At 46.4% G+C, this 25,080-nt stretch overlaps 1 protein-coding gene across 12 annotated transcripts in view; it reads left to right on the forward strand.

Moving 5' to 3' along the window:
• Window positions 1–12,015, forward strand: part of FUBP3 (far upstream element binding protein 3) — a 58,081-nt gene extending 46,066 nt beyond the window's left edge. For 7 of the 12 annotated variants that reach the window (XM_030535190.1, XM_030535192.1, XM_030535196.1 and 4 more), the window contains 5 exons: window positions 490–650; window positions 1,991–2,068; window positions 2,587–2,663; window positions 8,589–8,716; window positions 10,669–12,015. In XM_030535190.1, the coding sequence (XP_030391050.1) occupies window positions 490–650; window positions 1,991–2,068; window positions 2,587–2,663; window positions 8,589–8,716; window positions 10,669–10,751 (527 nt within the window). In that variant the 3' untranslated portion in view covers window positions 10,752–12,015. Of the gene's footprint in view, window positions 1–489; window positions 651–1,990; window positions 2,069–2,586; window positions 2,664–7,747; window positions 7,820–8,588; window positions 8,717–10,668 lie in introns of those variants that run through there. The other 5 variants (XM_030535193.1, XM_030535199.1, XM_030535200.1 and 2 more) reach the window with 3 other exon arrangements.
• Window positions 12,016–25,080: the final 13,065 nt, after the last annotated feature.

Genomic DNA, 25,080 nt, shown 5'->3' on the forward strand with positions numbered 1-25,080 from the left:
GTTACTTTTCTTGAGAAATAACTTCTGCATTTGTACTGATTAGCTGGCCCTAAGGGTAAGAGATGGTAAATTAGCAGGAAGAATTCTTGTCCTTGGGCTCTGTTATTCACAAGATATGTGCCAGTAATACTGAATTTGCTCAGCAGCCCAGCAAAGCGTGCAAAGGCGCTAGGATACATACCCTTCTTCAGACATTAAGTGGCGTTGGCTGACCCAGTAAGAGACAGAATTCTGGCATGTAGCAGCAAAGACTTGGTATCTGGGTGCACTTACAAATAAATGGAGAGGGTGTCGTGGGGATGTGAGCCAAAGTATTATGACTATATTCACTATAGTGTTTCCTTCACTGCTTAGGGCAGGCACAAGGGTAGGGGGAAAATCTATTCCAGCTGTAGGACGTAGCTTTGGAAATCATGATAATCATCTCTGTATAAATGAAATGAGTTTTATGCTCATCTCTTCTCATGCCTTGATTTCCCTTTTCTGCAGGTGGAGAGAACATCAAGAGCATAAACCAACAGTCAGGAGCCCACGTGGAGCTGCAAAGAAATCCACCTCCCAACACGGACCCTAGCGTACGGATATTCACCATCAGAGGAGTTCCCCAACAAATTGAGCTCGCTAGACATCTCATAGATGAGAAAGTTGGTGTAAGTGTCATGTGGTATTGCTTCTGATCTTGTTTTAGTTGGCGTTGAGTATTTTTACTGATAAAGGTTTGGGTAGGCGGGGGCACAAACTTCTGTATCCTGTGCTATGCTTGTGGTGTTGATAGTCTGGGTTCAAAACAACTTGCTTGTGAGCAGACAGCCTGAAATGTCCGAACTGGCCCTCCAGTAGACCTGGATTAATATGGATGGATTTACTGTAGCCTGGAATGTTTCTCCCAGACGCCTGCTTCAGTAATCCAGTCTGGTCTGCTGCTTTGTGATGGATGGAAGATGTAATGCTTTGCCAGAAAAGATCTTGTAGGGTACCAAAAAGGTGTCTAAAATCAGATCTGAGGGAGAAAACTGAGTTATGTTGCTACTTGGGGATTACAGAAGTGCACAGAGAGGGTGGCAGGATCTCTGTGACGCTACAGACTGCTGTTACTGTAGTGGTGCTATAGCGGCTCTTAATCTACCTGTTACAAAGCCTTGGATGTTGCAGTGTAATGGAACCAGGCCAAAGAACCTAGTCAGGTGAGACTTGGGTAAAAGGAGGTGAGAAAAAACTGAAGGTGGGACCTTGTAAAACTGAAAAAGCTGCCTTTATACTGAATTATTTGACTATTAGCAGTAAATATGCCCAGTGGCCTGTGATGGGATGTTAGATGGGGCGGGATTTGAGTTACTACAGAGAATTCTTTCCTGGGTGTCTGGCTGGTGAGTCTTGCCCACATGCTCAGTTTAGTTGATCACCATATTTGGGGTCGAGAAGGAATTTTCCTCTAGGGCAGATTGGCAGAGACCCTGGAGGTTTTTTCGCTTTCCTCTGCAGGGTGGGTCACGGGTCACTTGATAGAGGATTCTCTGCACCTTGAAGTCTTTAAACCATGATTTGAGGACTTCAGTAGCTCAGATATAGGTTAGGGGTTTATTACAGGTCTGGGTGGGTGAAATTGTGTGGCCTGTGTTGTGCAGGAGGTCAGACTAGACTATCATAATGTTGCCTTCTGGTCTTAAAATCCAATCTAATCTGAGTGTTTTCGATTTGGAGTACGTATAGTGAAATACTTTCATACGTTTCTAAGTCCCACTGGCTTCCAACAAGACACATAGGAGCCTAAGCAGTTTTCAAAAATGGGCTCCCAATTCACTTAGGCCTTTTGGGAATTTTATACTTTCAGAATTGGTGCCATGAGTGGTATGTGCTGTGTTTCTGGTCCCTTTTCTTACCATTTATCTAAACATAGAGGCTGGGGGGTTGGGTGTTTTTTTTGTTTTTGTTTTTGTTTTTTGTTAAATGGTGCAAAGAATTATAACATTAAGTGTTTGTGGATTCTGAGACAGGGTACCAGCATGGGTGGACCTGGCAGTTTTGGTCAAAATCCTTTCAGCCAAGCACCTGCTGCACCTCATCAAAAGTAAGTTTCCATGACATCCTTTGGACTCTAACATAGGGAGCGTGAATGTGAGCATTTTAGATTGAGGCGTGAAGGTTTAAGAATAAGTGAAAACCTTGTAGAAAATCAGTTTGAAGACTCCCAAATCCAAGGATAAGTGAGATGAAGCTTTGAAGCCCAATTATAGAAAACTCCTTATTGGAGCTGCCAGTTCCTGCCACATCTAAGAACGCCCACCATCAGTGGAGCAAGGTGTGGAAAGAAATTTAAATTAGCAACGGATACTGTTGGCCTCAAGTCTGAGTGAGGTGTGACATGCCCTCCTTTCAGCTCTACTACTAGTAACCTAAGGAAGGCCTTCATGCTCACTTCTCCAGTATTAGACCAGTCAGGAGTTCCCCCTATTTTTGCATTCGTTCTTGCCTTAGCAGCTGCTGACTCCTAATAATCATTTTGATGCTGTTACTGTTTTTGTGCATATGATCTATTAAGAAAATGTTCTGTCCGTCTGCTTCAGTGTATGGTATTATAATCCACAGTGGTCCTCAGGCGTTCATGACACAGAGTTGGGGCAGCACCTACCAGACGTGGCAACAGCCTGGACAGCAAGTTCCAAGTAAGTAGTTAACATTTTGGTTTGAGAAAAGTCAAAAGTTAATCTGTACTCCACACAGGTACACAGCTGCAGGTCTCGTGAAACCAGTCGTATGGAAGATGGTAGAAGTTACGCAATTAAGTGCATGCAGGTGCATCCTGGAGTAAGGGATCAATGCTCCTGATTATACTAGTGTAAAATAAATTGATGGCACACAGACAACCTGTTATAAATCACTCTTTGCTTTTAGCCGCTTGTTTTAAGCGTCCACCCCTCTTTCCTGCAGGATCCTGGGTTCCCTCTCTGCTCCCCTCTAACAAGACCCTTCTCTCCCCTCCCACCTTCCTCATTTGAGCACTGGACAGCACCATTCCCTTCCACTAGCCATGCAGTCTGTCATTAGCAGCCACTTCCTTTCTGCTACTGACTGTCCTGATTCTCTTTGCTACTTCACTGTTCTCCTGATGTAAGCTGCCCTTACCACTTGTTTCTCAGCCTGAAGGAAAGATTGGGATTCTGGGGGCAATGAATGAATGGAGAGGAGAGGGGGTTGAACGGTGAAGAGGGTAGGATTGGCTTCCATCCTAGTTTCACCTCCCTGTGACACAGAACATCCACACACACCCTTACTGGAATAACATGTCCCTGAAAGGTTAAGTACTGACTGGCACCCAAGGTGTTAAATGCTGGGAATTAGTGCCTTGCCGGTTAAACAGGACACATTGGTCACATGGCTTAAAGTAAATTACATAAAGTTGTACAAATTCATTGTTGGTCAGAATTCCAAAACTTCTGTCCTTCACTCCATTCACTAGCCCAGAAAAGCAGATCTGCAGCTGTTTGCTTGCTGGGTCAACTGGGCTGTGGAGGCGCCTGCTTCACGTGGCTATTGCTCCGAGCCAGGCATTTGACCCCCGATTGTTTAAACCCCCAACCCGTTCATATATGGAGAACAACAGACCCACCTTAGTTAAGGTGGCTCCAGCAATGCCATTCTCCTACATGTCACTAACACATGGAGCAGTCATTTCACGCAGACACTAACTTCAGTTTGTCAGTAGTCCCAGAGTTAATATTTTTCTCTTCTGGTAGAGATGGTTTCACTTTAACTCTTAAGAGGCCTAAACTTTCAGACCAAGAGGCTACTTCTTTCAGAAACGCTTTATGCCTTCCCTCAGCCGAAAGGTGAATCTGTTCAGAAACTTGATACAATTCTCTCCACCTGTGTTGGGATGGTATGGGGTATTTCAGGTGCTAAGAGAACTTTCTGTACATTTTTAAATACTTGAATAACTTAAGTTTTAAATATTCCTTTCAAACTTCTCAAGAATGGCAAGTGTCTTTTTAAGTGTTACGTTTGGTTTAGAAATAAGAATCTGAAAACTGGTTGCTGCCTGTAGCATGCAGTTTCCCACTAACAGACCTTCTCAAGATGTAGCACTCCAGCTGTACATACCACCTGGAGTGCTGCACAGTGATTGTAAGTGCAGCTGTATCCATATTTCCAAGATCAGAGACTAAAATTTGGTGCCATGGAAACCATAACTCTGAATATTCTGTGTCCTGGTCATGGAAATACCCTGCCATAGTGCATTATTAACTTAACATTTCTAATATATATGCTACAATAGATAAAGGGGCCCATTGTCCTGATGTCTGTACAGACACTTTCAAAGACACAGTCTGTGCCCCAAGGACCATACAGTTTAGGAAGCATTGAACTGTAAATAATTACATTGGGTATGTGGTTCAGATAGCTCAAAGCAGTAAAGTGATGCAAGCACCCAAATGTACTCCTTCACCAGGTAGCATTATAGTAAGGTACTAATGGTCACTAATGTTTTCCTGCTACCTTTACTTTGTAACACCAGAAATATGCTACTTGCAGTTATTTTCAGTTTTCTTTGAGTCTGGGAGGGCAGCCTGTCCTGGGTTTTAGAAACTCCATCATAACTTTCTGATTTAAAGGTCAAACGCCATGTCCACAATACACTCTTTTCTGTATGGGGAAAGCCGTTTAGTAGAACTCTGCTAACATTGCTTGAATGAAGCAGGGACGGGTACCGTTAATATCTTAGCTCTGATCCCAGGACGGGGAGTCATCAGGCAGGGCTTCCTCACCATTCCTGTACGCGCAAGGCTCTTATCTTTGCTTTCATGTAAAAAGGCTTTGGGTGTACATCCTTTTGCATTATGAAACATGCTGTACTTGCCTCAGACTATGCACATTTTAAAAATAAAACACCCCAGATAACTTAATATTTTGCATGAGAACAAGGGGAGTCCTTCACCACCAAAAAAATCTGCACAAACTTTGCTGTCCAAGAGCAATTATTTACAAAGGAAAAATCCTCTCCTAAAATAATCCTCCTAGACATAACCCACCCTTCCTCAAGCAAAGGTTTAAGAAGAGAGATGGGCTTTGCACCACGCCTTGAAGATAAATGAAGGCTGTTCATTGGCCACCCTGCCACCAGCCCTTGATCAGATTTGGGGCCTGTTTGCATGCAGATGTCACTGGCACAAACACCAAGCCAGACACAGATGAAAAAGCACATCCCCCTCCCCCACCCACCCCCCAAATGCTTTCTGGGGCTCCAAACTGCAACCCCTTGGGCAAACCCTTTACCAGCTGGGGTCCGTACTGCCCCTGCCATTTTCTGGGTCAGTTGTCTTGCATCACGGCTGTTAAACATGGTGGGAATGTCAGCTATTCTGTTCCACATCCGCTTAGAACCCTCCATGTTCCTGTTTATAGCCAGGCCCACTCTGAAGGCAGTCTTGGTAAAGAGAGAGGACAGACAAGATAATGCTGTGCTTTAAGCAGACCTCACTGCTTTCTTCTCCTGCTGCAGATCACAATGGTACCCAGTCAGGCCAGGTGGAGTTCACCAAGGTGTGGGAGGATTATTATAAGAAACTAGGTAAATACCTGTCTCCAACATCTTCTTGTTTTCACACATAAAGGTTTATCTAAAATCTGTTTCTGACCAGTTCCTTCCCAGCTTGTTCTAAAGCAAGTGTCGCAGCCTGTTTTCCATGGTCTCATTAGCATTGTCAAAGAGCCAGATGAATCACTTTTCAGAACAGACTTCACATGAGCAAATTCTAGAATGTCCCCCCTCTTCCCTTTCACCAGCACAGCACCCCCCCGTGAGGGGGGGGCAGACCCCCCAACCCTACACATGTATTTAGATTTCAATTACTTCTCCCCCATCTTAAATAAATTAACTGGCCGGATAAAACATTTTGCCGTGAAATGTATTTAGTGGCGTGTCCTTTCAGCCCACTGCGGACTGTAATTCTCCTAGAAGAAAAGGCATTGAAGGAGGTCCTTTGTCGGCATTAGCAGGTGGACAGTCAAGGCAGCCCTGACCTCTGCAAGAAAAGGTCTTGACTTGTAGCTTTGGTCAAGTCTTTTAACCCGCTTTTATGCCCCTGGACAGGACACTGCTGCCCTGTTTCCTCCACCCACTTCACACTTCCAGTGTATTATGTTCACCCTTCCCCCCAGCCCCTGCCACTTCAAAGCTCTCGTCAGCCTGTGTTGCAGTGCAGGGCAGCACCCAGGATTGTATATGGAGAGTGAAGGCAGTTAACTCACCAGGAAGAGCATGCTTCCATTTTTTTTATTTTCTTCGTACCTCCCATCCTCACCCACCAGTCTAATGCATGCAGTGGCTTTCTTGTAGTGCTTATGCATTTTAGTCCGCCTGGCTTTCCTTGCTGTGTCTCTAACTAGTACGTTGTCTATATTGCTCTTTAGTTAGTCTGCCACAATTCTGCAGGTCCTGTGCATTAACCATAATGGTATGGGTAAGGGGGGTGCCCAGGGCCCAGGTGGATGGCCTCTCCCCTAGTTGAAGCTTAGACATGCTGAGCCCATTCATTGGATTGTTTGACTCTTTTCAAAGAGTGCCTGTGCTCTAAGTAGAGAAGTGGCTGTAGAAATGCTTTATGAAATGATTGGCTCTCTTGTGAGAGACCAGGCAGGGGTGAGGTAAAATCTTCTATTGGGCCAACTTCCGTTGGCCAGAGAGACAAGCTTTCGTGTGCCTGCACAGCAGCACAGTTTCCTAAAACAGTCTGCATCCATTGCCAGCATATGCCTTGCAACTAGGGTGACACCGCTGTGTTCTGGGACTTCTAGAATAACCTACTCCGTAGTGTGCATCACTGTTGCTGGAAGCAGGTCTTTTGGATAGCTTCCAAATACAAGGCCCAGCGTTGTGGGGTGGTGTTTGTCATGCCACAGAGCTCGCGGCTCCCTTTCCATGCTTCGACAAAGCCAGGGTGGACTGCACAGGTTCTGTTAACGCTGAGCTGAAGACTGCTTCCCAAGTACTGCAACCAGCTGGCGTGCCCAGCACCTGTGAGGTGCGTGAGATAGCTGTTGTGTGTGGATGCAGGGTGTCAACAGACACTGCAAACTAGGTATTCTAATTGATGGCTGTTTGCAGTGTGCTTTCACCGAACGAGCGGGGCTATTCTAGCCCCTCAGAGTCCCTTCTGAGGTGAACCTAAAGAACAAGCTTGTTCCTTGGGCGCTCTGTCATCGGAACTTGGCTTGTCAGAAACTGGGTTGTCAACCAGGGATGTACACTTTTTTTTTCCATCCCAGGTCTCCCTCTTTTGAATGTGAATTTAACTGCCAAGGACACAGGCAGTCTTGCTCACTGGTGCAGGCCAGTGCTGTTCAGTCTTCCTCCTCCATCATGGTTCTGCCAGTGCCCTTCAATTCTCCTGTAGTACCAGGTTGTAAACATTCTCCAGAGGTTGCCGGTTATGTCATAGGATGGCTTGCAACGCTGGCTAAGTATTTGTCCAGCAAAGTCAATTTGGCTTCAGCTGGTCACCACAGGTAGGAGACTAGTGTGCTGCTCCCTGACGAAAGGATTTAGATGGGGACAACTCAGGCACCCTTACTCTTTAAAATAGCTCTTCCCAAGCGAAGAATCCCACCTGTTGTAGCAAGCATGAAGAGGAATGTTGAGGGCATGGGCAGTAGATTTGGAGCCAGGAGCTGTCTGTTGGGGAGATGTCACTAGCTAGAGACTTGTCGTCTGTTCCTTATTGACATGCCCGTTGTTGTCCTCTTTGCACAGGCCAACAGAGCCAGCAGCAGAACAGCCAGCCTGATTACAGCAAGGCGTGGGAGGAGTATTACAAAAAACAGAGTGAGTGAAACAGGGCTGCTGGAGATGAATAAACTCTTGTTATAAACAGAGTTAGCTCTAATCCACTAACTTATCTCCACTCCCTTGCTTTATAAGGTCCCATTCCCTTACAAATCCCTTTTTGTGTCCTCCTGTTGGTGAGGGTGCTTGTAGTTCTCCCACAGAAAGCTTTAAGTCTTGCTCCTTACTGCACCGTCTCAGGGCAAGGTGAGGCCAGTGAACTGCAGTCCACAGTGGACTGTTTGTTCCCTTTCAGGTGCACCTCCAGAAGTTGGTCTGTATTAGGAAAATGTTTGCACATGTACCCGTGCCTGAGAGAACAAGAACTGGCAAAAGGCCTGAAGGCGGGTGGGGCTTGCTCTCTGAGATACAAGAAAAGCTGTATACTTTGGTGACTGAGAAGTTGCAGGGGAGGGGTGTCTTCTCATTGACATTTCAGAGGAATGCCACTCTGGCATCTTCCATGCCCTAGCTTCTGGAGTTATTGGATGTTCCTCACCTGGAGGACTCAAAGGATGAACAAAGCAGAATTTCAAAGCCAAGAATCCCTGAACAGTGGGAATAATTATGCTTTCAAAGTGCCGCACCAACTAATAACCTGCAATCTGCTTAAAACGTGTCCTGTTCTGTCCAAATGGCAGGTAGCTGCTGCTGCTGTATTTTCAGATGTCTGCTGTACTGAAACATTATAAAACAATATCTTAAGTGTAGGTTTGTTTGCTTGCCCTTGCTGGTGCTCAACTACCTGTGTTTCCTTTTCATCATCCAGGTCACGCTGCCAATGCTGCTTCTCAGGCAAGTTCCCAGCCGGACTACACAATGGCATGGGCAGAGTATTACAGACAGCAGGCTGCCTACTATGGACAGACACTAGGGCAAGCTCAGGCTCACAGCCAGGTCTGTATTTGTGTTCCACCAAGCTCTGCTGCTGCTGCTCTTCGGAGGAGTTAGTGTAGCTTAGCATTTACCCCAGTGTGGTGAAGACCCCACCATGGGCATAGGCAGTAAAGCTGCCTTGATGCCTGAGACACAACTAAAGAAGAGGGGAAATCGGCTAACTGCAACCCACTGTGCCTCTTCATGGGAAGCTTAATACCTAACTGAGCTGACTGGCTTTCGTGGGCGCTTGCATCACAATCCACATGCTACCAAGATCTCTGCATTTCAGAGCTTGATGGATGGACCAGCCTTGCACAAGGGTGCACATCCAATTTGCAGGGTCACGTCCACATGCAGACTTTGACTTTCATGCATGTTGGGTATCCTTGTGCCTGGGTTAGGTGTTTGCAAATATACGCAAATGCAGTTCTAATGTCGTAACAGGAAAACACATCACTGGAAGAGTGATTGTACTATGCATATATGGTAACGAATTCCATATCTACCTTATCTTGTCACTCAAGCCGTGCAGTTCAGTTGCCACCTTTCCAGTTGAAGGTTGAATGGGGTTCATTTTGGATCCCACCATCAAAGCTGCTTTGGTCAGGAGTAGCTGTTGCCTGCGAAGTTAGACTTGCTAATGTGAACATCTCTGGCAGTTGGCGAGATGTGTATATGCACCTCCCACATGCAAGTTATGAAGATGGCTGATACTTTAAAAACAGCAATCCATGTTAAAATCCAAGTTAAAGGGCTAGATTACTTACTGGCTTGGTAATGGGTTGCAGAGCCCTTCACCACCGAGTCACTGGTTTTAATAGAGCCTGGCAGAGCCCAAAAGTTATTACTAGTTTGTGGAAATTGTTGTGTTTTTCAATAATACTTCCTCCTTTCTTCACTGGAATTTCATAATTTTTCTACCAGCTCTATGGCCAGCTGAAAAATCCAACAAAACTTTCGTGAAGATTTTCATCAAACTTCAACTCACTTTTTGTCAATCTGAATTAAAAATGTAATGAAAATTGCTCCCTTGGATGTCTTTTACCAGCCGTAGTTACTAGCATATGATGGCTGCATGGTAACAAGTGTGAAATGACTTGCTGGTCTGTTAATTTACTAGTGGGCAGGTCCTGCGTCAATGCTTCTGTTTGCACTATTAGGGAAAGAAAGATGTTTACCCTCCCACACCCTGGGTCTGGGTAGAAGCCCACTCATAAGCAGTATAGAAAAGCTTGCACTGCCATTGTCTGTGGATAATTCGTGGGTATGGCTGTCCGGCACCTTTCATCAGCACTGAAACTCAAATTCCTAGAGAGACAAACGTTTGGCCATAAAATTACTGATGGTGCAGCCCACTGTTCTGCAGGAACCTGCATACTCACTCTGGTCCCAGTCTTGCTGGAAATGCCGTGGGAGGAAATATTTAGTGTAATTAAATAATTACATTCTAGCTGATCTAGAAGTAGTACTAAAGGGAGTCCCCTTCCAGCCTTCTGTTGAAAAGTCTGGGCCTGTGGAGAAAGAAATAAAGTTCTTTAAGGGGCATAGACTCCCAGGAAGAAAGCTCAGAGATGATAAATGTTATGGTTGAGTTCTTGCAGAGACTTACTTCTCAGGTATCCCTTTGTGGTACATATCCTCATTTGTTAGAATGGGAAATGTGGCGGGCAGGCGTTTTCTGGAGATCACTTTAGAACTTGCTGCTGAGTAAGGCTGTGTCTACACTACAGAGCCTAGGTTGGCGTAAACCCCCAGCGTAGACTGAGTATGCTGACAGGACCAACTCCCTGAACAACAGTAGCTATGCCAACACAAGCACTTGTCTGTAGGCATAGCTGCGTCTATACTCAGGTTTTGCTATGTTGGTCTTGGGCATGGGGCGTGGGGTGTTAGCCTTGCCTGACAAAACTGTCCATATAAGTTTTAAGTGTAGGCCTAAGTTGACTTTGTTTCTTTCTCTTTCTATGCAGGAGCAGTAGAACAATGTCCTTGTGGCAATTTTTTTTCTTGGAATCATTGTGGAAGAAAACCTTTTTGTAACAGAGGTTTCTAGATTTGCAACATTTTGATGAAGACTTTTCTGTTTGTGAAACACTAGTTGTAGGATAATCTAAACTGAACTTTTCTAAGAATCAGGAACAATTAGTAATGTACTAAACTTATGGACATGCTGGTAATTTTTTGTTTCCAAATTTGTAAAAACTCCGGGATTCTTTTTGGAAAGAATACAGGCACCAAAACGCACCCCAGAGCTGTGACATTTCAACATGTGGTTTTTTGTGTGTTTTTTTTTTTCTTTTTAGTTTTCAATCTTTTCTGTTGCAACAGAAAGAGTGGCTTGGAAGTCTTAGGTGGTATGTAACAAATCCTAAAAAAAAAAAAATTTTAAACAGTATTTAAATATTCTTAAATATGTAAATTCATTAAATGTTTTACTTCTAATTTCTTGTATCTTGGCTGTCTTTGATTTTATTGCATTTTTTAAAAAACTGAACTATGGTATGTATTGTAATTAATTATGTGAATTCTGTATTGAGACACTTACTGTTTTGCTGTCAGGCAAGTGGGTGGGGAGGTATTTTGTAGGGTTTGTATAATTTCTAGAGTTCTAAAGGATAATATAAAAATGTGTTAATTTTTTTAGCAATACATTTTTTCATGTCTCCATTGCTGGTTGCATTTATGTATCTAAGACCTCCAAGCTTGTTTAAAAAAAAAAACAAAAAAACCCTTCCTCTATTCTCTCAGAAATATAAATACTGTTATTTTTAATATTAAAATGAATCTGCTATTAGTACCTTTAACAAACACTGTGGAACATTAAACCATATAAAAAGTAGTAACTATTTTTTAATTCCAGGGTGTTTTTTGCTTTTTTCATTTTTCTTTTTAAATATTTTCTTATCTAATATTTGTCAAATTACCTAGAGAAATAAATGAATCTAGTATTAACCACAGTATGCGCTAAATAATTTTGATTTAATAAAAGGGATAATATGATTTCCAATGTTTACTGTAGTGTTTCTTGTACAGATAACAGTGTATTTTTAAAGGAAAAAACGGAATTGAAGCTATTTTTTCTTGCATTTTTAATTGACCTGCGGGACATTCCGTTTTGAAATGTACTGAAGTTACTGTTGTTGGGTTCTTTCCTTATTTTTTCCTTATAATGCTTGAAATGTCTAACTAAAGAAACGCCATTGGATAATGTTGAGCATGATGTTAAAAAAAGTGTTCTTTTTATTTGACTGACAGTTTCATTTTACACTCTATATAATAAAATTTCCACAAGATGTCTTGTGGGTGAAGTATTTTTAGTCTGCTTTACTCAGTTTGCTCACTCTCCTCTGAAAGTAACTATCGTGAGCGTGGGCTAACTGCTTTTACCTCAACGAGCTCCATCTCGGCCTGCATACCTGGCGCAGATCACATCAACTTAGCTCCAAATGATTTCATGTTAATGGTTTCAGATAACGCCATTACGTTGACTTGAGAGCCTTAATTCCAGTCAAACTCTGAATGGCACGTGGATGTGTCTTTTGAAATAATGGGACACGAAGGAGTTCCACAATCAGGTATTCTAAATGCAAATGCCTATGGCCGGAGAGATCTGTTTAATAAAGAAAAGTTTTCTATAAACAGGAATGATCCAGAAGGTTTGTCTGCACCTGTGTAAACCCTGTTATTGCATGTTAGTGCATTAGCAGAGCTTGGTTTTATAATCTCTTGAACCTGTTGCTCTTCTCCCAAAACTTTGTCCTTGGTGCTAGGAAGTGGAATATTTTGGCTTACACTTGCGCTCCTGGCAGTGTCGCTCTTCGGCACCAGGGCATTGGAGCAATGCAGTCCTCCCTTACAAAAAGGACTTTGAGTCCTTGGGAATTAATGGATATTATGGGATAGCAATGTACATTTACCGTTGAATGACCTCTCAGGAATCTCATGGGCAGGGAAACTCTCTCTAGCTGCAACCCAACCCACACTGGGCTGAATCACTTGCGAGATATCCCTTTTTTATGTGAGGTTCATGCCCCACAACTTAAGTAAAGCTTTGTCCACTCTACTGCCTTCGCAAACACCCAGGCATCTGTAGCAGAGTTGACGAGGGTTTTGAGGGGGAGGGGGGTGTTTAGAAAGAGATCCCATCTGTAAAGCAGTGACTCGGAGGGGTGTTGAGAGCCGGAAGAAAAGAGAATATAGCATCTTTAAATACACCTCCAGAGAATCAAGAGAGACGTTGAAAGATGGACTAGTAAAAGCCACTTGGAAAGAGGAGGGGGGAAATGCAGGAGGAGGGCATAAACACTGATGATGGGAATGGGAATTGGGGAGAGGGCATTACCGAGAAGACTTCCTTCTAATTCATCTTCCAAGCTCTGTGCCAAAACAGCATTTGGCATGGTTCACAGGGAGCAATTGTGTGATAATGAACCCTAAGGTGTCCATTAATTGAAGACTGAGTATTGCGGATTGTGCCAAGAGTCATAAATGGCACAGGATTGTGGGAGGATGCATTTTCTTAAATGTATCTGTAAGTACAGATTAGCGAGTCTCCCCAGTGAAATACCCATACTATAAATTATGGAAATCTATCCTGATGCAACCTTTTATTGAGGGGGTGGGGCAGCTAGAGAAATAGTTTGCAAGCCTTTGAAATTCGGCCTGTCATTAAGATGGCGCCTGCAAAGCTGGTTTTTCATCAGCAGTCTGGTGTCCTGGAAGGCTAAAGTGCTTGAAATGTTACCAAGTTCAGCAGTTGTCTTCCATTATTGCTGCATGGTCATCAGTGAGAGGGATGCAGGAGGAATTTAACATGTTTGGTTATAAACTGGAGTTTCTCCTGCTCAGTATCAGCCCTACAGATGTAGGCAGTTGGGTAGGGCAGCCAGAAAAGTCAAGAGTTAAGTTTTTAGTGGGAATTGGGGGTGCTCAGCACCCTTGCCAATCAGACCCAGGAGTCTAGAAGAGGCATATGCTTTGCCTAGGGCAGCAAAAACCCTACAGCAAATGCTTCTCCAATCCTTCATCCAATTCTTTTCTTGAGGCTCAATCTTTGTGTACAGCGCAGGGTTCTATGGTTGCAGAATCTGCTGGAAGGTGCTTCACAATGAAGCTTTTGTCTTTAAGTTTCATCTTCTCATGCTTGCAAAGAACTTGAAAACCATGATGTGTGAACTGAGGTCGTGCTTTTCTTCTTGACGCTCCAGCCTCTGGACTTCAGAGCACATGCGTGAATTGCCCCCTCCATCTCACTGGAAGTTAACTTCGACACCTAGAGAAGATGTAAAGGTCCACGTTAACTGTTTGCTGCTGATTTTAGCAGAATGAATTTTTCCCATAATCCCATATGGCACTGGGTGAGGCATGGAAGGCCAAGTCTCAAATATCCTTCCGACTTCTCCCAGGCATTCAGGTCTTGTTGCTACAAAACCTCATGAGAATGAAACAGACCAGTGCGAAACCCAATGCAAAAGTGATTGACATAGAACCTGCAGTAACTTCCATCTAGTTTCCTGTTGTACTAGAACTCTTCAAATATTCATGCAGTTGGTGCCATCTTTGTCTGCTACCTCAGTGCCATCTCCTGAGTTCTTACCCTTCTTCCCATGACCTCTTTTGGGTGTTTCACCCTATGTAACCACCTTTCCGGTGGGGATGGGCAGCTTACAGCCTTGGGGATGCTGACTCCATGGAACTTTGATCTGGCCCAGCCAGTGCGCTCTGGGTTGCTCTGTGCCAGGAGAGGTGTTTAAGGTGACTACTGTGGCTCTAAGGGGTTGGTGGTTGAAGGAACGGTTTGGATCTTGTGCTTGGCATGAGGAGTTGAGGACATGGGTGTCGGGCTTTAGCTTGTTCTTTAGGATCTTTTTCTGTGCTGTGGAGGTGGAACGAATAGTGGTCTGAAGGGATCCTACATAATCTGCCTTTCCAAACGTGGGGAGTTGCAACTGCTTTGCAGGCGAACCCTAAACAGCCAGCTAGGCCCATGTGGGTTAAACACCTTGGCTAAGGATGGGGAGAGTTGGAGCTAGAACCAGGGTTTTATTCCCAGGGTGGTTCTCTGGCCATGAGACTCTGCTTCCTTTCACACCTCCCCCTTTCCCATTCTCCATAAGAGATGCCTGGTTAAACCATGACCCATCATCCTTCCTCTTTATTTCCCCCTTTCTTTAACTCCTAGGAACAAAGGGCTGTGACGGGGGACAAATGCAGGATGCTTTCCAGACTGGAATTCCCAGTTCACTAGCCATTGGCTGCCTTCGAGGGTTACATATGTTTGTGTGCACCCACCGGGTGCCAGAGGCGGCTGTTGCCCGATAGTCTAGAACATGGGGAGTGACAAAAGAGAAGGGGTGGGACTGGCACAAGTGATGGGGGGGACGGTGATCAGAAGAGCTGAGCACCTACAACTTCATTCAAAGTCTGGGAGCCGCAGCAGCTCAGCACCTCTGGCAAGCAGGTTCTGGGTTTGTGAACATTCTTCATATTAAAGCTTTACCAGGTGGCAGGATTGTTTGGGGGTTTTCCTTTGCAGGAGCAGGTGGCTGTTGGTGCTGAACAGGTGTGGGGGACTAGTTGGACTAAAAGTGGGGAGGAGGACGGAAGTAAAGGGGCAGGGAAACGAAGGCAGCTGAGGAGGGAGGTACTGGGGGTGAGGGGAAGTGTTCCACGCAAACAATACATTCATGCAAAGTTAGAGACAGCTTCCACTTGAAAATCACATCTCTCTCTGAAAACTCTGCCTGCTTCAGGTACATGCAACACTTGCGCTAGCTGGAAGGGAAAGATTAGCGGGGGGGGGGTCATGCTGCTTTTTCAGTGGGTTTGCATTTTTCAGCACTCTAGGTAGAGTCGGCTTAACACTTAATGTTTTTAATTTCAGAAAATACTATTTGGAAGGTGTTGCATCAGAAGCTGAGGTTTCCAACTAACAGTTTTTAAAAGAAATTGAAGTTGTGGCCTTCTGAGGTGACCTCAGTAGGACACGAAAATTCAGGCAGCGAAGTTTAACTTGAACTTTTACTTCTGCCTTTGTGTGTTCATGGTCTCACAATCAGTCTTTAAATGCTCTGACCTCCTCCTAAACACACTTTCCTACAACTTTGGATGCAGATAGCTGTGTAGCATCTTTTAATGTGTTTTCATTCTTCCATTAAATCAACTCCCATAATAATATAGCTTTAAGGACCCACCTTTTCATTAGTTCAGTTTACTCTCCCGTACTAATTTGCAAGCTATGTGTATTGAGCTGTATGAATCCTACTTTACTTTTTCTTGGAGTACTGGTACATTTTTAAATGAAAACTTACTGCAATCTTTCTGCAAACTCTTAGCGAAATAATCTTGTATAATTTTGCTGAAATGTCTTGCTAGGTTCATGATTACTCAATTGATCTTCTGGTTTGTGCTCTATATACAGAGTATCGTACCATGCAAATCTATTTGGGTGTACTTTCAGCTATTTTAAAATAGTTTCTTTAATTTTGCATGACTTGAAAATGAAGCCTATTTCTAACAGTGCAAGTTAAAAAGAAAAGATGATTCGTTTTCCATAAGCAGGTATGTTTTATCCCCCAAATACTAAATATTTAATTGCATTAGAATGACAGTGTTTACAATAAGCTGTATCAGTGAAGCATAAGTGGGGTGATGAGCTCTTTCAATAACTGCATGTTTATGACCACACAAGTTGGCTGGCTCTCCTACTGCTCTGCTTCTCTCGTCTGGTGCTAAAATGTTTGTGTACTTCCCATAGGGATGGTTTATATGGACTGAGATGAAAATACTATAAAGTGCTGTGTGTATCTAGGGCTGTCGAAAACAGACGGTCTGTCTGTCTGATCATGTAATTCCAGCTTGGATTGTTGTTCCTGCATGTGAGGAGATTATGGAATTGAGTTAAATGTCAGCTTTCATAGTTCCTGATTTGAATGATTTAACTTGACTTTGGTCACAGTTTCAGTCTTCTTTGGAGGTTTGTGTTTTCTTTAATGAGTCTAGTTTTCAGAGGCTTAGCCAACCTGATCATGTCACAGGGTAAAGCCCACCTGTTCTCGAAATTTGTGTGCAAGAAAAGGCTGCCTATGCTTTTCCTTTAGTCCCTAAATTCTCCATGCTCTCCAAACTCAGTCAGCCAAAGGGAATTTGCTCCAACTTTTCACCAAAATTCTTGTCTGGGTAAAAACCAGCACTGGAAAATGTAAGCTTAGAAAGAAAGTTATGAGCACGTGCAATGTGTTAAAATGACTGAGGACGTACATAATCTTCCTCTACCACCATCCTTCCAGTAGTAAAAAGGGGATACTGACTAGCCACACCTTGCAGGCGTGTAGTGAGCACTAAGAGAAGGATAAGTTAGTGGCCATGGCTCTAGTCTCTCTGCTTTGGGAAAGCAGGAAAAAATCCTGTGGCACCTCATAGACTAACAGACGTTTTGGAGCATGAGCTTTTGTGGGTGAATACCCACTTGGTCTTTGGGAGACGCAGATTCAAACTCTTGCTCTGCCACAGCCTTCCTGTGTGACCTTGGGCAAGTCCTGCAGGCCTGGCCTATGCTAGAAAATGGGTTGGAGTAACTACATGGGTTAGGGTGGTAAAAATCCACTCCCCTGTGGCGGGTAGTTAGGCCAGCATAAGCCCCTGTATAGAAAGCACAAGGTCAATGGAAGAATTCTTGTCAACTTAGCTACTGCCTCTCGGGAAGGTGGATTAGGGGAGGACCCCTCCCATCAGCGTAGGTAGTGTCCATTCAGAAGCAGGTCAGCAGCGCAACATTTCAAACATAGTCAAGCCCTTAATCCCTCTGCCTCAGTTCCCCATCTGCAGAATGGAGAGAGCGGCCAGCCCTGCCTCCCTAGTTGTGGCATGAGGATAAATACAACATCACTAATGTGTGTGAGGGGCTCAGATACTCCGATGTGGGGCTGTATAAATACCTAGAGAGGCCATAGGGAGCTTACGTTCTAGTGGGAGCCACTAAACACACAGAACCTGTTTGAAGGGACATGTTCAGTGCCGTACCTGTCCTCACGGACCTTGGGTTTCTGCTAATGTGGGCAAGGGCCGGGGTTAACCGTAGACCGAGTCCCTGTGGAAAGCTACAAGTGTGGGTTGGTGGGGTGGACAGGGAAGGGGCTTGATGTAAATTGTTCCCTCTCACTTCCACCCATCCAAAACAACCCCTCGGGTGGAGAGAGATGCTGTTGTGCCATAGAAGCCGAAGGGAAGGACTCTGCACACGAGGGTGGAAATTCTGTACTCGCTATGGGCTGACACAACTTTCAGACATCTGTCCTCCTGCTGGGGTAGGGTTCCTAGGTACAGAGCCCTTTAGAACTGCTCTTTCTGCCTCCAGTCCAAAGCCTGCTGCCGGCCATGGAAAGATTTTCATTGATTTCAATGAGTTTGGGTCAGGCCCCTGGGTAAGAGGCTGCTGCCTCTTACCCTCCAGCTGCCTGCCTGCCTACCTACCTTTTTCTCCAGGATGATCTGCAGAATGCAAACCCGACCTTAGCAGGGGAGACTCGAAAGAGGTTGGCTCGTTTACCCTAACCAAACGAAGGCTAGGGAGAATTAAGACTGCTCTCTCTCAACACATCACAGGGATGAATACCAGGGAGAGGAGGAGTTATTTAAGTTAAGCATCAATGTGGACACAAGAGCAAATGGATATAAACTGGCCATCAAATTTGGCTTGAAATTAGACATCGGTTTCTAACCATCTGAGAAGTGAAGTTCTGGAACAGCCTTTCCCGGGGAGCAGTGGGGGCAAAAAACTGAACCGGCTTCAAGACTGAGCTTGATAAGTTTATGGCGGGATTGGTAGGATGGGACTGCCTATGATGGCTAAAGCAGCAAAGAATCCTGTGGCACCTTATAGACTAATAGAGGTTTTGGAGCATGAGCTTTCGGTGGTGAATACCCACTTCGTCATGCATCTGATGAAGTGGGTATTCACCCACGAAAGCTCGTGCTCCAAAACCTCTATTAGTCTATAAGGTGCCACAGGATTCTTTGCTGCTTTTACAGATCCAGACTAAGTGACTCATCAACAACTGCGCGTAGCAAAAATCCCCACCAGCTGGAGACAGGACATGATCTGGGGTGGGATCTGGGTTACTACAGAGAATTCTTTCCTGGTATCTGACTGGTGAGTCTTGCCCACATGCTCAGGGTCTCACCAATCAACATATTTGGGTTCAGGAAGGAATTTTCCCCCAGGTCAGATTGGCAGAGACCTGGGGGCATTTCACCTTCCTCTGCAGCATGGGACATGAGTCACTTACAGGTTTAAACTAGTGTAAATGATGGATTCTCTGTAACTTGAAGTGTTTAAACTATGATCTGAAGATCTCAGTAACTCAGCCAGAGGTTAGGGGTCTGTTACGGTGGGCGGAGTCAGGCTGTGGCGTGCAGGAGATCAGACTAGGTGATCATGATGGTCCCTTTGGGCCCTAAAGTCCTATGAATCTACAAATACATTAATTCTTAGGTGCCACAAAACATCAGCTCCCACTCTGTAATAACCCAGCCCTGGCCCCCAGCTGCCAATGAGCTCTAAGAGCAATGAAATGCCAAAGCTATGACAGATGCTGCTTCATGTTAAGCAATTGTAAGTCTCTGGTGTCTGACTCTCTCTTTTGGGAATAGTTGGGGTACGTCCGAAGGCGACAGGTACTGTGTGCATTTGTCCGGCTAGTAACAGTTCCCCCACTAGATTATCTTTCCACCCTGCCTTTATCACTTAAGGAAATCCTATTTCAAGGCCGTTGGAAAGAAGCCTCTGATCTTTTGATTGTCTGCCTTGCTCGCTCTTTAATCCTGGCCTGGCTGGCGTGCAGGTGCCTTAGCCCCCAGGGGATTAGTCAGGCCCTTCCTATTGTCCCACCTGTCACTCACTTGTCTGCCCTGCCCCGCAGAATTCACGCGGAGCTGCAGGAATCCTTGTCTGTGCTATTCACGGGGGAATATTAAACTTCTCTGCAGCAGAGTCATTACAACAGGCTGGCAGAGGCAGTCGATCTATTTGTTTTATAGAGAAAGGGGGTAACAATGGGGAGGGAGCGGCAGGAGGGCTCATAATGGCTCCTTTTACTCGGCATCATTAGGAGGTCACCTGTCAGCAGATAAGGCTGAAGGGTCCAGCCTCCCCCTTGCCCTGCGGGCTCTCTCCAGGGCTCTGTTTCAAGTCGCTTTGGCAGGGAGGGGTTGGGACGTACAAGGCAACATCGGCCAGTCTGGATAGCTGAGCAAGTGCTTTGGATGTAGGCCCTTGTGGACTCAAACCCCTTTGACCTGTGGGGGGTGGTTGAGGCGATGACAGCCAGCCGAGCTGCTCTGCCAGTCTTGCTGTGGTTCACCTTTTGGAGCCCTCTCGAAGCTGCCTCAGTGTACGGCTGCTGAAAACTCCATGCACTTAGGGGCAGCACCATCTCGTTAACACCCATTGCGGGGAAGGACACCTGGGGTCCTCTGCAGTCTGTCTCTCAGGGCCCAGGGAAGGGTGATTTCATACAGTGCATTTCCTTTTCCTGGTGCATGGTCAGATCACTCTCTCAAGGGATGGGCTTTCCCCCAGGAGACGGTACCCAGATAACATCCCAGGTGATGGCCAGACTCTTAGTCACTGAAGAACTGAGACTCGGACACTGAACTCCACGTTCTTTGTCCAGTGCCATGTTAGCAACAGGCTTCCCCTGGGTTTCGCCAAAGTCCAGTCAAGCTCATTTTGATCACAGGTGCAGCTGGAGGGTGACCTGTCTTTTAATGAACGTGGTAAGGATGACTGAAGGGCTGGCAATTCCCTGTTCTGCTGTGAGCCCGTCAAGGACAGCCCATGGGGCTACACCGCTCCCTGCAGGGGGAGGCACAGACGCCTGTTCATGCTACGAGAACTGATGCATGCCTACGGGGAGCAGCCACTGAGGACAGGCAGGGCAGGCCAGACTCCTAGGCTCGCTGTGTGTTTCAAGGCACCTCGCCAGTTCTGAAGGTTTTGGTGCACAGAGACCCTTGAAGTTAATTGTCTCTGGTAAGCTGCTGCGCTGGAAAGTCAGCAAGATTCAACTCTAAGCGGCCGGTGTAAATCCAGAATCATTCCAGTCAGGTGACTGGCATCCCTCTGGATTTGCACCGGGATAACAGGATAATCTGGTTCCCCTTCTCTCTCGTTTTGCTCTTGCTTCCCATCTTTCCCATCTCCATTCCAAGGAGGCTAGTCACTGTCCCTTCTTAGCTCTCTGTCTGCGGGGAGGGGAAGGGGATGGGGAAACTTGAATTCTGCGGCCAAGACCACTTCCCCCTTTCTCCAAAGCCAACGTGTCTCCCCTCCCCCACGTCCTAACTCTCCCTTCATCCATGCTAGCGTCCTTCATTTCTAATCTCCCTCATTGAACTACAGCACCTCGCTTAGGAAAACTGCCAGCGATGGAGCATTCACCACAACCCTCTGTATGTTGTGTCCTCTCTCTGAGGTGGTTTGCTCCAATGTGGCCCCCGAGGTGTTCGCTTCCCAGCCCTGTGTGGGTAAAGACTCTTTAGACAGGGTGGTGTTCCCAGGGACTCGTTGCATTAGATCATGTTCTCCCTTTGTAGTATCACGTGAGGAATATGGAGATGAAGCCAACACGTGGGACACTGTAATAAGGATGTCGGAATTTGGCCCTGAATATCTCCACAGCCTCCACCCTGGGGATGGGAGATTTTCCTTGCCATCAAAAGGATTCCAAAAAATATTAGAGATGATCCCTGCTGCCTTCAAGATAATAGGTGTCAGGTCCCTGCCCCGCTGGATAGCCCCTACCTGTCCCAAGGTCTGCACGGTGGTAAGGATCTGTCCTTTGACATAATGCTGTCTGGTTTATGCCACATTTCACACTTGTGCATTTCACACGTGTGGCTGAAACAGTGTGTTTGAGCACTGGTGAAATAGGCCAGATTGGTGCTGCAGAGTGCTCAGGGTGGGCAGGAGCATGGCATGCTTCCCCTCCTCCTGTCTTATACAAGGCACCTCTCCCAAAGGGGGGTCCAGTCTCCATGGCCCAGCCAGTCCTGGCCTTTTCTGTTATTACCAACAAGGGGGGCAATTAGTTCTACTTGGGGCAGTCCCCACAACCCTGAGCATCCAAAAACCATGAGAGCCCTGTGAAACTGGATTAAAAACTCACACAATTTTTTTTTAATGACAGATGTCAGGTTCTCGTTTTGTCTCCTCGTTTCTGAGAGAATTGCTCAGGCCCCACTCTCACGCTTTTCTCCACTCCAGGAGCTGAAGTTTTAAGAAAAACTCTAAATATTGCAAGAATTGACAACCGTAGTCCCTGGAGAGCCATGCAAATTCCTCTCTCGCAGGCCCTGGATGAGCCACTGGATCAGAGTGACTTTTGATGGCCAGCCCAGCCACCTGCTCTGGATTTGTCCTGAAGGTCTGAGGAGAGTGGCTCTGTGCAGTGTGTGACTAGGTGTTTCTCTTTAAATCTGTTCCATGTTCATCTTCTCTTTGCAGCGCTATTCAGGTACCAGTTATAATATGTAATGACTGATGGTCCGGTCTCCTCCTTACAGAGGCTGCATGCACTGGTTTGTTCCTCTGTAGTGCTGTGTAGTTGCAGTGATTGGCTACAACTTTTTACCAAGAACGGACAATCCCTGGTCTTAGAGGCACCCAAGCCCTGAGACTCATCTTGCTCAGTGTACTGTGACCCTGAGGAGGGAGAGGGGCAGGAGAAAGGGCCCCTCCTCTATCCTCCCAGGCCTCGGGACACCCAGGGGTTTGATTGCAAAGCCATTGAAGGACAGCGTTCCGCTCAGTTGTTCGTAACAAGTGAGGCTGTGTGAGCGTTGCTGCATCAAAGCTGATGGGAAATGTTGCTCCCTGCTACACAGAATGTGCAGCACGGACAGCTCTCCCTCTGTTTCCTCCCCTAGGGGCCAGGCTGCAGACCCATTTGCTATTGATGCCCAAGAATTCTTGGATGCTTATTCAGCCAGAAGGAGGCTTGCAAACATACCCACCTGATCTACAGATTAGGTCACCTGTCCCCAAGAAGCACCACAGCCGCGTAGCCGTTTAGGACAGGCAGTGAAGAATTCCTTTCCCAGGAGATTGTTTCGGCAGCAGAAGGCCAAGGCTAGGATTTCCGATTTTCCACCCCTGCCCAAGGGAAAACTGCCCCATAAATGACCACAGGTGGCCAGGAGCTCAGCTTTCTGTATGGCCCAAAACGATAGCCGCTCCAAAAGCACAGTGCCACTAGTTTGCTCATGGGCTGTCAGGTCAGCACTGGCCCAGAGAGAAGGAACGCACCCCCCCCCCCCACCCTTGAATCTCCCACACTGCTTCCTGCACCACATCCGTTCTAACAGCCTGCTGGGCTTTGGGGGTCTGTACTGACTCGGAGAGAAAAGTGCTCCCTTGAGAGCCTCCCACGCTGCTACCCACAGCCACAGTGCCCCTCAGGACCACGCCAGGACCAGCACGGATTGACATCGCAGAGCGCCACTTACGAAGTCTTGCATCGCCCTTTACAGAACCCGCACTTGCCTCACGCAAACACTAACCAGGCTTGATCTGACGGGATTTCAAGGAGGTGTAGATCTAGTTCTGGGCTGGATTCTGCCATGTAAATCCAGAGTCATTCGACTGCAGTCCTTGGAGTCACTCTGGATTTACACTGATATAACTGAGAGCAGGATCGTCCCACTTGGGGTTTTATTACCACATGGCGGCCTGCACCCACGGAATATCCTTGGGGATGGGGCGGGGCAGGATTTCCTGGCCTTTCTAGATCCCTGGGAGGCTGTATTTGCTCTAGACATAGTCACGTGTTGGTTGCAAAAGGCAAATCAGGGTAATTTGCACCACTTTGGCGTCCAGCTGGATGTGCAAAGGGGTTGTAGGGCAGGTGGGGGAAGTTGCAAGAAGGCAGGTAATAGAAGAGTGTAAGATGAAGCAGATTCTCCCCTCTCCCCCCATCCCCCAACACACACACTTTTTCTCTCTCCTACTTCCTCTAGGGAACAAACTCTGCTCACTTGCCTCTGGTCTACACCTCCTTGAAATACAGCCTCACTGTCTTCTGTGAATTTGTACTGGTATCACTGGTTAGAGTTTGACCTCCCCTATGGGTTTAGGTGGGAGAAGAATTGGTCACTTCCTGTCCTAAACTATTGTACAGCTGCCTAGCCTGTGGATGCAGGAGCACGCTCCTTGGCAGGGCTGGTGCTTCCATTTAGGCAACCTAGGCGGTTGCCTAGGGCACCAGGATTTGGGCGGACGGCAATTCTGCGGTGGGGCGTCCTTCCGTGCTCCAGGTCTTCGGTGGCAATTCTGCGGCGGGTCCTTCACTCGCTCCGGGACCCGCTGCCGAAGTGCCCCGAAGACCGTGAGCATGGAAGGACCCCCCCCACCCCGGCCGCAGAACTGCCACCAACAACTGGTAGCACAGAAGGACCCCTGCCTAGGGTGCCAAAAATCCTGGCGCCGCTCCTGCTTCTTGGGGACGGGTGACCTGGGTATCATTGGTATAACCAGCTACCACATCTGCAAACCCACTACAGGATCCTTGGGGCAAAGGGTTTGGCCACTGTTTGCATGGCTGCTGACTGCTGAACTGGTGCAAGTTACACCACTTTCCCATTCACACCAGCTTTCGAACCTGCTCACGTGTGGTGTGTAACGTACCTCCCGGGTGACCCTGGCCCAGAGAGTTACAGGTGTGCGGGCACCCAATGCTCCAGCTTTGAATGTAGCCCGCTGTGTGGGGCCTGTTTTCCATGGGAGATCCTGGAGGATGGCAACAGATTGGCCACCATGTGTCCAAATTGCCCCTTGCTCTCTGCACCCTTTGATCTGTCCTGTTCCTGTTTGGTATATAATCACTGAGAGCAACTGGGCCCTCCAGAATCTCCCGTGGGATGAAAACACATGAAGATGAGAGCGATTAAGTGGGTTTTAAAATGGAACCCCAGCATGCTGGCCTGGGGCTCTCATTAGCTCTCTGATGTAGCTGCCAGAGATCAGTCAAGTACCAGTCAAGCTGTTGTGTTCATGTCGCTGTATGTTTTCGATGTCTAAACCCCTACGAGTCACTCCTCATTCCGAACCCTCTGCTTCTTTCCGGCTCTGCTTTCAATTTCATAGGCCCCGGTTTAGCCCTTTTCCTTGCCAAGGGGGCTTGAAAGGGTCTTTTTATGGTAGTCACTCACCAGCAAGCCCTGCAGGAATGTATTCTTAGGACCATGTATTAAATGTGTCTCACCTGCTCCCTCAAATCACCTGCCTTAAAACAGCACAGAGGGTGGGCCGCAAAGATAGCTCTCTGCCTTAGTCATTCCAGGCAGTGTGCACAACCTCGGCTCGCTGCTCCTTGCAATGGGTCATT

The sequence above is a fragment of the Gopherus evgoodei genome, chromosome 16 (assembly GCF_007399415.2).
Source record: "Gopherus evgoodei ecotype Sinaloan lineage chromosome 16, rGopEvg1_v1.p, whole genome shotgun sequence".
NCBI classification, from domain to species: domain Eukaryota; kingdom Metazoa; phylum Chordata; order Testudines; family Testudinidae; genus Gopherus; species Gopherus evgoodei.